Here is an 18109-nt window from a genome sequence, read left to right as displayed (position 1 = left end):
TTGACAAGACTGTAATTCATGTGAAATGAGAGGAATGGATACAATCTTACTTCATGGGCTCTTTTTACTGTTGGAGGTATATGTGTAATCTTTAATTGTCAAGCTGAAATGAGAAAAAATGGTGTCCATCATAGAATAAATTGTGAGTTTTCTGAGCCACATTTGAATGATTGATGTAGATGAGAAATTTCAGTATTGATGACTTTGGTCTACATTGATTTCCATGAGATTCATGGCATCTCTCTGTTACTGGGGAAGCATCATGCAGTGAAAGGAATATAACTTCTTCTAAAAAAAGTTTAACACTTTTGTCATTCTCCTTTATTATTCTCTCTCAATTAAGTTCAGCACTCAAGGACACAATCTAGTACTCCAGCATTTTAATCTGTTTATTAGTTTTATCATCTTTAATATTGTACTGAAGAAATCTAAACTTCTCCTAAAAGCTCTGCTGAACAGAACAGTGCTTAGTGACTAGGTGGTTCTCCACGGGTTTCTTCACATGTTCAAAGAGAGCAGTGATCTAACAAAATGTTCTGGTTGTCTCCTTTCAGAGCGTTTTTTGTTATTATTGATATGGGGACTTCAGCATGTTTTTATAACTCCAGGCAGCAGCATCAGAAATCACAGGGGAAGTAGATAGATAGATAGATAGATAGATAGATAGATAGATAGATAGATAGATAGATAGATAGATAGATAGATAGATACTTTATTAATCCCAAGGGGAAATTCACATTCTCCAGCAGCAGCATACTGATACAATAAATAATATTAAATTAAAGATTGATAACAATGCAGGTATACAGACAGACAATAAATTTGTATAATTTTAACATTTACCCCCCCCCCAGGTGGAATTGAAGAGTCGCATAGTTTGGGGGGGGTACGATCTTCTCAGTCTGTCAGTGGAGCAGGACAGTAACAGCAGTCTGTTGCTGAAGCTGCTCCTCTGTCTGGAGATGACACTGTTTAGTGGATGCAGTGGATTCTCCATGATTGACAGGAGTCTAATTAGCGCCCATCGCTCTGCCACAGATGTTAAACTGTCCAGCTCTGTGCCTACAATAGAGCCTGCCTTCCTCACCAGTTTGTCCAGGCGTGAGGCGTCCCTCTTCTTTATGCTGCCTCCCCAGCACATCACTGTGTAGAAGAGGGCGCTCGCCACAACCGTCTGATAGAACATCTGCAGCATCTTATTGCAGATGTTGAAGGACGCCAGCCTTCTAAGGAAGTATAACCGGCTCTGTCCTTTCTTACACAGAGCATCAGTATTGGCAGTCCAGTCTAATTTATCCTCCAACTGCACCCCCAGGTATTTATAGGTCTGCACCATCTGCACACAGTCACCTCTGATGATCATGGAGCCTGGGCCTCCTAAAATCCACCACCAGCTCCTTGGTTTTGCTGGTGTTCAGGTGTAGGTGGTTTGAGTCACACCATTTAACAAAGTCATTGATTAGGTCCTTATACTCCTCCTCCTGCCCACTCCTGATGCAGCCCACGATAGCAGTGTCGTCAGCGAACTTTTGCACGTGGCAGGACTCCAAGTTGTATTGGAAGTCCGATATATATAGGCTGAACAGGACCGGAGAAAGTACAGTCCCCTGTAGCGCTCCTGTGTTGCTGACCACAATGTCAGATGTGCAGTTCCCAAGACGCACATACTGAGGTCTGTCTTTAAGATAGTCCACGATCCATGCCACCAGGTATGAATCTACTCCCATCTCTGTCAGCTTGTCCCTAAGGAGCAGAGGTTGGATTGTGTTGAAGGCGCTAGAGAAGTCTAGAAACATGATTCTTACAGCACCACTGCCTCTGTCCAAGTGGGAGAGGGATCAGTGTAGCATACAGATGATGGCATCCTCCACTCCCACCTTCTCCTGATATGCAAACTGCAGATGGTCGAGGACGTGTTGAACCTGTAGCCTTAGGTGGTGAAGCAGCAGCCTCTCAATGGTCTTCATCACATGTGATGTCAGAGCAACAGGCCGAAAGTCATTCAGCTCACTAGGACGTGATACCCTTGGGACTGGGGTGATGCAAGATGTTTTCCAAAGCCTCGGGACTCTCCTCTGTTCCAGGCTCATGTTGAAGATGCACTGTGGAGCCCCCAGCTCCGATGCACAGACCTTCAGCAGTCGTGGCGATACTCCATCTGGACCCGCTGCTTTGCTGGCACGAAGTCTCCTCAGCTCTCTGCTCACCTGCGCTGTTGTAATTGTGGGTAGGGATGTCTCTCCTATGCCGGTATCAGCAGAGGGATGTGTGGAGAGTGCAGTACTCCGAGGTGAGAATGAGAGTGGGTTAGGGTGGTCAAACCTGTTAAAGAAGTTGTTCATTTGGTTTGCTCTCTTCACGTCTCTCTCGATGGTGGCACCCCGCTTCGAGCTGCAGCCAGTGATGATCTTCATCCCATCCCACACTTCCTTCATGCTGTTATTCTGCAACTTCTGCTCCAGCTTTCTCCTGTACTGCTCCTTCGCCGCCCTGAGCTGGACTTGGAGTTCCTTCTGCACGCGCTTGAGCTCATGAGCTCAGCGCTTTGAGTACTGAGAAAAGCGCTATATAAATGTAATGAATTATTATTATTATTATTATTATGCTGATCACCACTTTTAAAAGCCATTTTCTTCTGGTTCAAAAGGCCCTTGATGTCACTTGTAATCCATGGCTTGTTGTTAGCATAGCAGCGTACAGTTCTTACTGGAACTACAATGTCCATACAGAAGTTGATGTAGTCGATAGTGCAGTGCAGAACATTTAGAACATTTAGTTATGTTATTAGTGAGCTTTCATGAGAATGAAGGTACAAAATAGACTTCTGGCACTACCATGAGCAACTACCTGCCACAGCATCTTCTCTGTGTGTTTGTATTCATTGTTGTTTACTAATGTTTGATAACTTTTTTTGGGTAATATGGATAATAGAAGTTGTGTGGATCAGTATTTACCTGCAGGCAACTGCTAGACCTGCGCCCTTTGTCTCCAAGAGCACCAAAGCTAATTGCCAGACTGCCAGTAGAACTACTGTGTAGATGCTAAGGAAAGAGTACAGGAGCCCGACTCCATAATAAGAGGAGAAGGTATAGACCCTACCTGCCTTCTGTCGTCATAGGCAACGTAAGATCACTGGTGATTAAAATGAATGAGGTCTCAGCACTGATCAGGAGTTAAAGGGAATACAAACTCAGCAGTCTCATCTGTTTCAAAGAGAAGTGGCTTTGAGCTTCTGAAACTCTGGACTATGTGTTTACACTGGATGGATTTAAAATTGCATGGGCAAGCAAAATCAGGAGCAAAAATGGTATAAAGAAAGGAGGTGGACTTGCTGTTTTTGTAAAATTCCCCTTGGTATTAGTAAAGTTTATCTAATCTAAAGAAAAATAAAAATGTAAAAAACAGGTGGGCCCATGGGGGATGTTCAAGCAAAACTAAGGGTCACATGGTTATTACTATAAAATAACATCTTGTTAGGTACTTGTCAGCAAACAAAACAAAATAAATAAATTAAGAAAAGAGGACTTCCAGAATTCCACTGTAAAGTTTTTCAACTTCAAGGATTGAGCATATTTCTTTTCCTTCCAACAAAATACAATACTAAGTATTGATTGAGCCTTAATGGGGCATTCTCCATCTTAAAACAAATATTTTAGTTGATTATAGAGTTTGAAATTGAATATAAGAAGAACCCAAAAGAAAACTGTAAAACAAATGCCAAATTTCAAGGTCAATTTGCCAAATTCTAAGCAAAAATACAAAATACAATATGCTCTAAAGGAGTGCAAACCTTACAACAGGGACCTGATCCAAAGGCAGAAGCAACCAGTGTGAAAACAACATGGCTGTGGCTGCAGATGTCTTAAATAGCCCTCGGATAACTTTGTTCTTAATGAGTACCTAGGGCTGAAATTTAATTAAAGGCCATAACCCTAATACAATTAAGCTACTGAAATAAATTAAATAACAAACAAAAGACAAAAGATTATTTGTAAGCTTGAAAGGTAAATTCATACTAATGAATAGTTACAAACAAATTGAAACATTAAACACAAAGGCAAACAGGCACAAACAATTATAATTGTTTAATTGGTTAAATATAATCATGCATGATATAAAAATTCCTTCCTTCTTTTAATTAACAAAGAAAAAGAAAATGCATTGGAATGCAAAGACAAAGGCTTTTTCAAAAAGTGTTGGATTCTGTTACCTCCATCTGCTGTTTGAGCAAGAATGCATCTGTGAAACTCCTCAAGTCATTCTTGTCCACTTTATCTTTGTGATCATAATAAACGATATTAAAGTATTTTCTAAATTCAGTTATGTTTTCAGCAGCACGTTTGAGGTCTGACAAGAGAAATCCCAGAAATGGATACATGTTGTAAAGCTGAAAATAAGTGAGATGTGAACAAGAAGGTAAGAGAAACTTAACAGATCTTTAGCAATTGTGGACAGTTTCTTTATATGTATCTATATACTAATTTCTCCAATATGTTTCAGTTAATAAATACCATTAGTTTTGGGTTTTGGCATTATTATTCCAGGCTAGAATGATCATATCATAACAAATGTCACATATTCATTAGCCTGCCTAGTTTTTACCAAGATACATTCAATCCCAAGAAAACATAGTTAACTACACAATAAAACAAAATTAAATATCTCCAAAAGAGATCTCCAAAAGAATTTTGATATTTTTAAACTAAAAATAGAACGCTTGTCAGCCATATAAAAAAGTTAAACCTGTAAAAAGTCATCATGCATGATATAAAAATTCCTTAAGCAGAGTTGAGAAATCACAAAATGTTCTGGCCTTGCACATTTTGATAACTCACCTGCAGCTGTGGACTGCCAAGAAATCTGTGGTATTCGTTTAAGTGCTTTTGCAATCTGTGCAAATCAGAATCTTCATAGTCGAACCGCCTTCCAAGAACAATGATGAAAATGATGTTGGAGGTTGAAAATTTTAAGATGTTATTTGGACTAAATGCTTGGCCTGTTCGGGGGAATAAAGGGGATAACTCATGTAAAATAAAGTCAATGCTTTGACATCACTTGAAAGAAAGTGAAATTTCCAGAACCAAAACTTGTTCTGGTTTTACACAGCACATTTGTTTTTGTAACATCAGACGCATTCTCTTGGAGTATGTTTGTGCTATTTTTAAAAAAAAAACAGAACAAAAACAAAAACCAGAAGGAGCCTTTAATCATTCCTATCAGCTCCTATTCATTCCAGAGCTTGCAGGTTCCTACATGAATATCACTAGAAAAAGAAGGTTCCTCTTTCAACCAAGCAAAGCCTAAAACAAAAGTTCCTTATCATTCCCTACCCTCAAATTCTTGTTTAATGTCTGTTTTGTTAAATTGTGATATTTTTTCTATCTTAATATTGTTATTTACTTAGTTTCTGTGCATCTACTGTAAGTAGCTTTTGTTATGTGCCTTGTGTTTTGTGGGTGCTTCTCCAAGAGGTGGGACCACCTGCCCATCACTGCCAGGGACTGCTGCAACTCCTACAAGGGTGAGGATTTCCCAAAGTTTCTAGTCATTCATTTGAATACACTAGGGAGTCGGCGAATGTGTCTATGTGTCTCAACAATAACATTTATTTATATATCACATTTTCATACAACAGTGTAACTCAAAGTGCTTTACAAGATGACAACGAGCAAAGAGAAAGTTAAAAGAAAAGAAAAACAATTATGGTTAGGCGATAATATTAAAGAATCAGTAACAACAAAATAAGGTAAGGTCAAATGGCCAGGAGGACAGACAAAACAAAAAAACTTCCAGTTAGCCTGGAGAAGAAAAACAAACTCTGCAAGGGTTCCAAGGCCAAAAGACCACCCAGCCCTCACTGGGCATTCTACCTAACATAAATGTTCTTAAATCAGTCCTCTTTGTTTTTATGATTCACATGATAGGATTCTGATGAAGTTGGTCTTATGGACAGCTGGGGCTTCAACACAGGGGGCTCCATGGTGCCTTGATCAGGTGGTGGTGGCACAGCGCACCACAACAGAAGAACCGGAAAAGACAGCAGAGAATAGTGGAGATTAGAACAGATTGCAGATCCCTGAAAAATATAATAATTCTATACCCATATAGTCTATTGGGAATACAAATAAAATGTAAGTACGAAAAAGCCAAATTAAAATATTGGGTTTTTAGCAGTTTTTTTACAGTGTTCCATAGTACCCTAAGTTCTTGTCAATAAGCCGCGGCTTATCTAAGGAAAAAAGTTGTGAAAATGAAAAAATAGAATATCGGCTTATACATAAGTCCGGCTTATACATCCATCGCGGGGGTTGCGTTCCAGAGCCACCCGCGAAATAAGAATATCCGCAAAGTAGAAACCATATGTTTATATGGTTATTTTTATATTGTCATGCTTGGGTCACAGATTTGCGCAGAAACACAGGAGGTTGTAGAGAGACAGGAACGTTATTCAAACACTGCAAACAAACATTTGTCTCTTTTTCAAAAGTTTAAACTGTGCTCCATGACAAGACAGAGATGACAGTTCCGTCTCACAATTAAAAGAATGCAAACATATCTTCCTCTTCAAAGGAGTGAAACAAACAAATCAATATGTCTGTTTGGCTTTTAAGTATGCGAAGCACCGCGGCACAAAGCTGTTGAAGGCGGCAGCTCACACCCCCTCCGTCAGGAGCAGGAAGAGAGAGAGAGAGAGAGGGAGAGTTTGTTTTTCAGTCAAAAATCAATACGTGCCCTTCGAGCTTTTAAGTATGCGAAGCACTGTGCAGCATGTCTTTTCAGGAATCAGCTTTACAAAAGATAGCAACGTGAAGATAATCTTTCAGCATTTTTAGACGAGCGTCCGTATCGTCTAGGTGTGCAAACAGCCCCCCTGCTCAATCCCCCTACGTCAGGATCACAGCTAGTCAGCGCAAGAGAGAGAGAACAGTAAGCCGGGTAGCTTCTCAGCCATCTGGCAATAGCGTCCCTTGTATGAAATCAACTGGGCAAACCAACTGAGGAAGCATGTACCAGAAATTAAAAGACCCATTGTCCGCAGAAATCCGCGATATATATTTAAATATGCTTACATATAAAATCACAATTTAAATGACCGCTACGCGCTCGTGTTGACTCGGCGACGCCCAGAGCAGAAAGAACGCGCTCCAACCGCGCCATGCGGGGAGTGAGAGAGACGGCAATATCTCACACTCTCTCCCCCCTTAAAGAAATTAAATGGGCGCGAGTGAGACCACTGACCTCCCTCCCTTCTATTAGTTATAGGTTATAGTACGTTCGGCTTATCCATGAGTCCGGCTTATCTATGATACGATTTTATTTTAAAAATTCGTATGATTTTTGGTCTCCGGCTAATACATGAGTCCGGCTTATAGACAAGAACTTAGGGTATTAGCCTGGTGAATTTATATTGGTAAAGTACTCCAGATTTTAGGTGGATGACAGGAAAAGGTTGCCTCACCGTGTCTTTTAAACTTGGTACTTTGAATTATAAGAAGACCTCCATTCAAAGGTCTAAGGTTACAACTTGGAGTGTAGGGGGACAAGCATTCCAAAATACAGGATGTAGCAAGATCACTTAATGCTTCATAAACCATTAGTAGAATTACAAAGTCAATTCTGAACAACACAGGTAACTGATGTAACGACACTAAAACTGGTGAGATGTGTTCAAATTTTCTTTTCCAAGTTAAGATTTTGGCTGCAGAATTCTGCACTAATTGCAATCGATTGATGCCTTTCTTAGGTAGTCCTGTTAAGAATGCATTACAGTAATCTAGTCGACTAAAACAAAAGCATGAATTAATTTTTCAGCATCTTGTAAAGTTATAAGAGATTTAACTTTTGCTATATTCCTTAAGTGAGAAAATGCAGTCCCGTAATCTGGTTAATATGTGATTTAAAGTTTGGTCAGAGTCAATGATTACCCCTAAATTCATTACTTCCACCTTGACTTTTTAACATAAGGGATCAAGTTTTATTTCTCACTAGGCTCACCCGCCTTTTAAGGCGACTGACTTTTATCCTCAATTTGTGTGCGCTCCATGTATACATCAGGCATGTAAGTGTAGGGAGTGAGAACATCAAAGTGTCCATTCATCCCCTCGAGTGCCTGTCCAAACTTGGAGTGTAGGACTCCATAATAATATACTTGAAACTCATAGGGGAACAACTCTCCCGCTGCCATTAGCTCAGAAATGGTAGATAGATAGATAGATAGATAGATAGATAGATAGATAGATAGATAGATAGATAGATAGATAGATAGATAGATAGATAGATAGATAGATAGATAGATAGATAGATAGATAGATAGATAGATAGATAGATAGATAGATAGATAGATAGATAGATAGATAGATAGATAGATAGATAGATAGATAGATAGATACTTTATTAATCCCAATGGGAAATTCACAAAAAGTACCATAAGTTTGAGACTTTGACATTTCAGTGAGATACTGAAGCTCATTTGTATAAGAGATTCCTGACGGCATCATTGTAAATGGCTGAAACCTTGACCAATTACTTAAAACATGCCGTACAATGTCAGCCCGAATCTGTACCGTTAAAGACGGAGTTTCATGCACTAAATAAGCTATAGATGAGAATAAGCAAGCACCATCATCCCTGATATTTACTACGCCGTGAGGCATTTGTACTCTATCAAGATTAATTCTTTCCAGAGACATAATTTTGTCTATTTTTCCAGCGCATCGCGCACAAAAGCAAGGAAACAGTGGGAGCACCAGAACTCTGCTCACATCGCATCGCTTCGTACCGCAAGCCGCAAGTAGTAAGTCTGTGATAAGCAGAATACTGCTACACTTTGTACTCATGGGACAGAAGGACAATCCCGACCACTTTTATATAGTAGGATATCCTCACTATACTCATGTTTACTAATCACTAAGATTTCTGTTTTCTTCTTATTTACTTTGAGAAAGTTTCTACTCATCCATTTGGAAATTACTACTAAGACATTGGATGAGAGAGCCAAGAGCATCAGGGTCATCAGGTGCTATCGATAAATGAAGCTGTGTGTCATCTGCATAGCTGTGGTAGCTCACCTTGTGCTTTGAGATAATCTGAACTAATTGAAGCATGCAGATTGAAAAGTGCAGCAGACTCAGAATAGATCCTTGTGGTACACCGTATACAATATTACGGGTCTCTGAAGTGCAATCACCACCTCTAACAAAGAATTTTCTACATGGTAAGTAAGACTGAAACCAATTTAAGATGCTGCCAGAGAAGCCCACCCCATTGTCTAAGGTGATTTTTAAGAACACTGTGGTCTGTGGTGTCAAATGCCATACTCAAGTCGCAGAGAACAAGAAAAGAGACAGCCTCAGTCTGCATTAACCTGCAGATCATTTACTATTTTAAACAGTGCAGATTCTGTACTATGGTTTGTTCTGAAACCTGACTGAAACTGATTAAGAATAGAATGTTTAATCAAATAATCATTGAGCTGCTTAATAATGGCATTTTCTAGAATTTCACTTAAGAAAGGCAGGTTAGAAATTTGTCTATAGCTGTCAAAGACAGAGGAGTTGAGATTATTTTTCTTGACCAGGGGTTTACCAACTGCAGTTTTAAGGCAGTCAGGGAAGACCCCTGTATCTAATGAAGACTTCACTATGTCAAGTACATTATCAATAAGGACACTGCAGACTTCTTTGAAAAAGCCTGTTGGTACTGCAGGGTCTAGGGCGCAGGTGGAGAGTTTCAACTGAGGAATTACTCTACATAGTTTGGGTCGATCTATTCCAGGGACGGAATTTCATTCACTGAAAAGGGTATGCTGGGAGTCAATTGGATTAACTCTGGGGGGATGTACTATATTATTTCTAATTTCACTTATTTTGTGTTTAAAAAATATTGAAAAAGCCTCACAAGTTTCACTAGTAGTTTTTAGGAGGCATTCCATTGCGTGAGATGGGTTTAGAAGACGATCAATAGTTGAAAATAAAACTCTTGGATTACCAGCATTATCATTTATAATTTTAGACAATATTTTCTCTAAAATTATAAATGATAATGTCACTGCTTGTGCTTATTGTGTTTTATTTGGGATTTTTGACATTCTGCTCTGTTTTTTGATCTTGCCTTGGATTACTGTACTAGAGCTTTGTTTGCCTTGAATTGCCTTTTTAGCCTTTTTGTGTTCCACAGAGCTTCATGTTATTTCAGATCATTTTCTTTTAAAATAAATCTTTTATTTTATAATAGATTCTACAGTATATGGCCCTCTTTGTTACTAGCCTGTTTTTTGACCTCATTTCCCCCTTTTTGGAACTGATCAGGACTTATGTACTTTGGATCTCGCAAGCAGCACACGGGTACTGATGTTTTTATTGTTAAGCAGTAAAATAAAAATAAATTAATTAATAAAAACTACCATGTTCAAGGTAAATTTCTGACACAGGGAAAAAGTGTGGTTAGCTTTTAAACAAAATAACATTTGCGACATCATACACCGATATATGTATCTAGCAACATAGCCTGAGGCATAGCAACTTGTCTGCTTCCTAGCTGATGTAAATTTTTAAACAAATCCACAAGCATCAAGAAAAAAAGAAGGCAACAGAATGCAGAAAGAAAAGAAAACAAACAAGTGAATATCCTTTAGAAAAATAAAACCATGCTACAGCCAAATTGCTCCATATTGACCTTGGTTTGATTGTTATATGTGAAGTGTTCTTTTTAATTTTGCATTAATTTAGCCATTCAATTAACTTTAGAGTCAATACATACATAAAAAGACCATGTCACCAATTATAAATATTTCTACCTATACTATTTATGGATTGCAAATTCTGGTGGGGCTGTTCAGTCCTGGAAGTGTGAGAGGAAGAGAGAGAGAGAGAGAATGAGAGGGAGACAGAGAGAGATGATCAGGAACGTCAAGAACAACATCTACAAGAGCCACTCCTCTGCTTAAATCAATCGGCTTGAGAACTTAAAGGTTAGTGAGTCTCCACAGGATCCTGGGTTGTACCTGCTAACAATGTTGGGGAAAGTGACTACACAACTCACAACTGTACACTTTACTGGGAAATCCCTTAATGCAGAGACACCACTGATTTCTACACTGGTCACAGTCTGTTATGATCTGTTTCCAGAATGTTTTTTAAACCTTGTCATTTTTTTCTTGGGATTTATTTATTCTTTCCAGAGGTTTTGTAAAGTGTAGAATTCAGCTTAACTTTATTTTTTTTTAACTTTTATTTTGATTTGGGATTAGTCATTTTATATATTTATTCAGTTTTGGAAAGAGTTTTGGCACAATGCTATTTGAGTAGGCATCACATCTCCCATCTTTCTTGTGAATTATGTCTCTAAACCGGTCCCTTGTTTGCCAGTTAAATTGGTTTTCAGGTAGTTAGGAACTTGTTTTGCTTATTGTACAATGAACTTTCCTTACCTATTTGGCATTGGCATTTTGATTCCATAAAAGTGTTTGTCCTTGGCTAGTCTCCTGGTAAACGTTTCATCCTTCATATCCTTATTCTAGTTTTAAACTACTCATGTGCTCTGCCAGTTTTTGTACCTGTGGCAGAACACAATTAACTGATCAGTTTTTCTGTTTGCATCTGTCCATCCTTATACTGATCCAATTATAATTTCATTTTGAAGTCTTTGTCTTTTGAAATGTAATTGACATTGTTTTACTGTACTGTGATAGAAAAACTTTATTACTCTACTTATGTATGTTTTGTGTATACATTTTTCTGTCTAATTTCACTTTAACTTCATTACATTTTGGGCTACTTTTATTCTGACATATTTTGCTAGACACTTTCGTTATTGCATTGTTAAACAAAGAAAGAAATGAGCTGCACAAATATGCACAATGCTTTACTCAAGCAATTATCTTAAATAAAGGCCCTCCCCACTTTAGCAATATTCTGATATGCAAAGAATCTGGGACAATTTTCTCCATCATCTATGCAGTCATTCTAAGTGCACCTCACCACAGGCAGCCCACAGAATGGGGTAAAGCTGGATGTTTAGGGCTGGGTGGACGTTGATGGCACACTGTCTCAGTCTCAGTAATTTTCAGAACTGATGCTTATTTAGTTCAGCCACTGTCCTCATGGCAGCCTTTGAACGGAGTGAGGTTGAACGTTAGTTTTCACAGCTGGTGCTGCCACATCCTCCCTGAGTGGAGTTTGCATGTTCTCTCCATGTCTGCGTGGGTTTCCTCCGGGAGCTCCGGTTTCCTCCCACCATCCAAAGACATGCAGATTAGGTGCATTGGCAATCCTAAATTGTCCGTAGTGTGTGGGTGTGTGTGTCCTGCGGTGGGCAGGCGCCCTGCCCAGGATTTGTTCCTGCCTTGCACCCTGTGTTGGCTGGGGTTGGCTCCAGCAGACCCCCATGACCCTGTTAGGATATAGTGGGTTGGATAATGACTGACTGACTAATTTATGCAACACTGTTAACAAGTAAAGTTGAACTTTAAAAGCTCACAGTGATGCTGCTGTGTCAGTACTTTGATGAAACTTTGAAGACATTCTGTCTTTTCAGTTGTCTTAACTTGTCATAACTTTTAAGATCTTTCAATAAAAAACAAAAAGATTGTCACTTTAAAGTGAAAAACCAAGTAACAGATTTCTTTAGGGATGACTGAAAGAAAAAAGTCAGAGAAGACTCCAGATTTGTTTCATGTTGTTTTTCTTTGTTTTTGTCATTTTTCCCCTTTTTGCTTTCGGTTTGTGTATGTTGTGTTCTGGGTTGTCTTTTTATTTTCACTTTTACTACTTAGGACTCTTGGCCATTAATTTAATGTGCAGTATACTCAACAGTTCCATTTAAGACTCCTGCATATCATAATCGTTTTGCTGTGAAATCATTCTGCATCTTCAGCTGTGTTCTTCGGCTTCCTTTAGTACTTCCTTCAGTGAAGAGGCTGATATTCTGTTGAGACTTTTTAAAATTATGGAATGTTTTAATTAAGAGTTATAATTTCTTTTTCCTTTCTTTCCCTTTTTCTATTTGAGTACTTTTTACCTTAAATATATTTTTCTTTCAATAATTATGTTTGAATTTAAAATACTTTTGCTTTATGTAATACGTTAAATCAAATAAATAAGTATTGTGTAGGGCAAATTATTTGATTGTTTCAGGTTACTTTGTAGTGGGGCTACATAGTAATAGTGTTTTCAATATATGTGCTGAATGTGTTTTGTTTCCATCGTCCCATTTGCTGGTTATAATGTGTGCGTCAGTTAATGTTGTCCCCGTAAATACAGAGGGGACGGATGAGGGAGAGAGACCGCAGCCCCAAGATGGAAACATCTGTTCACAATCAGTTACATCCGGCTCTTTACTATTTAAACGATCAGGAGGGAAAAGAGAGGAGGAAGGAGATAGACGGCGATTTCAATTAACGATAACGAACCAGCATTACATGCTGCTTTTCACATCGTGCTTTGTATCCAGTTTGTTTTTCATTCCGCCAGATTTACTTAAGTTCAATCATCGCCAGAGACCCCAGGGTTGGACTTCATTATCCACCACACGCCGAGGAAACACGGTGAGACTGTTCCATTTTTCTGGGAGATTCAAACACATCCATTCTTTGTTGACCAGTCATCTGTATTCAGGACAGTAATATACCGGGACTCAAGTTCACGATCATTGTCATTTCTGTATTCATCCATTATTGTTATTTGTGTTGTGTGTGTTATATGTTACAGGGGCAAGGGAGGGTTTGTTATTGTATATATGGTGTTTTCACTTTGTTGCTTTGGTGGAGGGATATACTTATCTATCTATATATAAATTTTCTACGTGGGGAATGTGCAGTATTGTTTTGTTATTGTGTTTCATTTAATATATTTATTCACTTATTTGACATACCTGCTTTTGTGAGCTCGTGATTCACCGTTAATTTAGGGGAAAATATTATTTGTTAGAGGTATGGCTTGGTATATGTAGGTTAGCCTCAGTAATTTATCCAGGCCACAGGTCTTGGTAGTGTAGCTGCCAGCTGGGTACCGGGTCGGCCATTACATAAGTGGTGCCCTCTCTGAGGAATCTTTAAAAATACTATCGCTGTCTGCCTTTAAAAAAAAATAAAAATTCCCTATTAACAACATGTCTTTAGTGCGTGCCGAGCAGAACAACACCATTGCCTTGCGGGCTCGGATCAGCAGCTCCCAGGAGGAAATAAAAGAATATATAAAATAATCAAATTAAACTCCTGGGGTGGGAAATTGTGTTGTGCCTCCAGAGGCCAGATCAGCACTGGCAAGAATCTCTTCAGGAGGAGATCCGAAGGAGTCTCCAGAATTTACGTCAATCACCCTGTCATTCTACGCCGTACAGGTCTCCTGGGGGGGGGTTGGGGTTGAATACATCAATCGTCCCAACGTCCCTGGGGTGCGCCTCTCCTTTCCCAAGTTGGGGGCTCAATATAACATCAATGATGTCCTCAACTTTTGTGGAAGAAGGGGCATCCCTCTTGGGGCCGGTGCAAAGCTGGTGGCTGATGGCGAAGAAGAATATTCAAGACTGGGGATCCTTTCGCCGATCTTTCCTTGCAGCTTTTCTTCCGGAAGACTACGAATCTGAACTGGAGGACAAGCTGTGATTCATGGTGCAACTGCCTTTGCAATCCATCCGGGACTTCGTCTATGAATATCGGGCTCTGTGTTTGAAGTGGCGGCCGGCTATGTCTGAAGAAGAGGTGGTCCAGCGCATCCTTAATGCCTGTAACCTGCGGTTACCTGGGGGTCTCAGGGGGGTTGTGGGGTCGGTGGAAGACCTGGTGAAGGTGGGCTCGCAAGTGGAACGGGACTGGGGAAACTCAGAAATGTACTGGAACAAAGTACAAGCCAACATGAGAAACCCAGCCCCTAAAACCCCAGCGAGCCAAACCTGCCAGTCGGAAGCCGACCCTCTCCCAGTATATCCCTCCTAAATCGTCCCAGTGAAACTGCAGGGGTGGCAGGTGGATGTGGTAGTAGATACAGGGAGCCATCACACCTTAATACGTTATAGCATTTGGAAGAGGATTAGTCGACTGTCAGACAATTTAACATCTGCCCTGTCTGTCCAATTCGTATTGGCAGATGGGAGTGAACACAGAGCCCTGGGCAATGTCCCCCTTGAGGTACAGTGTACTCTCCACCACCTGGGAGATGGAAACCTATGTCCTGGATGACTGGCACCTGTTTGTCCATTACTCCTTGGACTGGATTCTTTGACCACCATAAGGATGACAATCCATCTCAGTCCCAGGGGGTATACGGTGCCCGGGGGAAGGGGTATGCAAATTCATTCATAAATCAAAAGAAGATCTGGGCACAGAATTCATTGGTTTTTATGCGGGCAGTGTGGAGCAACGCAAGAATCTCAGCGGCAACCCCCTGTGGAGGAACAGCCCCGAAGAGGTGAGGCCGGTGTTGAAGAAATGGGCCGAGGTGTGGACTGAAAAATTAGGAGTTGCCCGTGGGGTTACCCACGTGATCCACACCTCGGACGAAATTCCAGTAAGGCACTGAGCCTGCCGCGTTTCTCCACTAAAGAAGGGCATAATTAAAGAACATTTGGATTAAATGCTCACCAAGGGAATAATTGAGCTTTCTTCCTCTTCCTGGGGCGTCCCCTGTAGTCCTCGTGAAGAAAACTGATGACACCTATCGTTTCTGGGTGGACTACAGGGGGTTAACAGGAAGACGAGCCTGGACGCATATCCCATGCCCCTGGTTCATGAGATTCTGGAGTCACTACATGGAGCTACAGTTTTCAGCACACTGGACCTCCGCAGTGGCTACTGGCAGGTGCCGATGGACAAGAGGAGTAAGAAGAAGACTGCAGTCATCACCCCCAAAGGCTTGTTCCAATTCAAAGTCATGCCTTTTGGGCTTAATGCCAGGGCTACCTTCCAGCAGCTCATGGAACAAGTACTGAGGGCGTTGATAGGCAAGATCTGCTTTGTTTATATTGAGGACATCATTGTTTACTCCCCTTCTATTAAAGAACATCTCCAGGACTTGGACACCATCTTCCAACGATTTCATCAAGCGCACCTCACACTGAACACGAAGAAATGTACCTTCATTCAACCCCACATCCGCTTCCTCAGGCACATTCTTTCATTGGAGGAGGTCGCTGTAGACCCCGAGAAGACCTTAGCCATCCCGGACTACCCCACACCCACGGATTTGAAATTTTAACAACGTTTCCTTGGGTTAGTGGCGTGGTATCACAAGTTCATCCCCAGGATGGCTGATATAGCGGCTCCCTTGAACTATTTAAGGAAAAAAGATGTCCCGTGGGAGTGGACAACAGAGTGCCAGGACGCGGTCGAGCAACTAAAGAGCCATTTTCAAAAACCGCCCATTCTGGACCAGCTAGATCTGCAGGCTCACTTTCCAGGTACAAACTGATGCCAGCAACCTGGGGCTTGGGCCGTGCTCACTCAAAAAATCCTTAAGGCTGAACATGTCATCGCGTACAGCTCTGGAACATTCCACTGAATTATTCAAAGGATGAAAAGGGGTGTTTGGCCGTCTTGTGGGCTGTGGAAAAATGGAGACACTATCTGGAGGGGGTTGAGTTTGAAGTGTACACAGACCATTACGCTCTGACCTGGGTATTTAATCACCCGAAGACCTCCTCCCGTCTAACCAGGTGGGTACTCCGCCTCCAGAACTTTACTTTCAAGATTGACCTATCGGAAGGGCTGTGGCAATATCGTGCCTGATGCTCTGTCCAGAGTGTCAGAGACACTGGGGATGGTGTGTTTGGCAGAGGCAAAGAAGATGGTCTTCCCTCTGCCAAGATGCCTTCAAGACCTGACTCAAACACAAGCCACCAGTCTCTTCTGCCAGAATTTAAGGGAGGGACTGGAGCAGCAGTGCACTGACCGGGTACACTTTGTGGACCTCCAGGGGGTTCTGTACAGGACCACTCCATCCCCCCTTGGGGGTCTACAACACCAAATAGTAGTCCCAGAAGAGCTCATCCCCAACTTCCTGAGCTATTATCACGACAGTCCTTTAGGTGGTCACCTTGGAAAGACAAAAACTTTGTTGAAGATCCTGGGGGTTGCGTGGTGGCCGTCTGTCCGGAAAGACATTTGCCACCACATGAAGAAGTGCTTAACCTGCCATGCAGCTCAAAAACCCACCTGGTAAACCGGCAGGATTTTTACAATCGACAATCGCTGATGGACCAGGGGAGACTTTGGGAGTCGACCTGATAGGGCCCTTTTCTGTTACCAGCTCGAGGAAAACCATCCTGATGGTGGTGATTGATTATTTTTCAAAGTGGGTGGAGCTGTTTGCATTAACGGATGCCAAGACCAACAAAATATGCTCCACCCTGAAGAACGAAATCTTCACTCGCTGGGGGGTGCCGAAGAATATCGTTTCAGACCGGGGTCCGCAGTTCACGATCTCGCTATTGGATGAACTTTATACAGTCTGGGGAGTGAAGAAAAGCCTGACAACAGCTTACCATCCCCAGGCCAACATGACAGAGAGAGTGAACCGAACCCTGAAGAACATGATAGCCTCCTATGTGGGGTGAACGCCATCAGGATTGGGATAAATGGCTCCCTGAGCTCCGGTTTGCCCTGAACACTGCTGTGCATGAAGCCACAGGTGAGGACGCCTGCTTTGGTTGCGCTGGGCAGACAGCTGAAGGGCCCGCTTGACCGACTACTTCCCAGAACCCCTAGTCCAGAAACCAACAGCTACAATAATTTATTTAAGTTCGAGGAATTGCGGCGGAGAATCCAACAGAGGTTGGCGAGTTCAACATCCAGACACGCCAAGTTGTATAATGCCTGGCGTAAGGAAGCGCACTTTCAGCTGTGTGATTTGGTCTGGATTAGAGCTCACCATCTCTCGGATGCCTGCAAAAGGTTCTCCGCCAAGATAGCGCCTAAATGGTTATGTCCAGCACAAATCATTTCTCAAACAAGTCCAGTTAATTTCCAGAATCAAAGGGGTATCGGCACTAACTCCAAGCTAGACACTATTCATGTGGCCAATCTCAAGCTGTACTTCGGCCCTCCCTTGTCCAAGGTTGGGGGTGAGGGGGATGTAGCAGGGCTACATAGTAATAGTGTTTTCAATGTATGTGCTGA

General features: G+C 41.3%; 1 protein-coding gene across 1 annotated transcript in view; it reads right to left on the bottom strand.

Moving 5' to 3' along the window:
• Positions 1-18109, bottom strand: part of LOC114664813 (cytochrome P450 2K6-like) — a 52497-nt gene that overhangs the window by 20924 nt on the left and 13464 nt on the right. The window contains exons 4-5 of the mRNA XM_051918999.1: positions 4836-4996; positions 4211-4387 (exon numbers count right to left, since the gene is read on the bottom strand). Of these exons, the coding sequence (XP_051774959.1) occupies positions 4211-4387; positions 4836-4996 (338 nt within the window). The remainder of the gene's footprint in view (positions 1-4210; positions 4388-4835; positions 4997-18109) is intronic.

Source organism: Erpetoichthys calabaricus, chromosome 14 (genome assembly GCF_900747795.2).
Source record: "Erpetoichthys calabaricus chromosome 14, fErpCal1.3, whole genome shotgun sequence".
In the NCBI taxonomy this organism is placed as follows: domain Eukaryota; kingdom Metazoa; phylum Chordata; class Cladistia; order Polypteriformes; family Polypteridae; genus Erpetoichthys; species Erpetoichthys calabaricus.
This window is presented reverse-complemented; position numbering and strand designations above follow the sequence as displayed.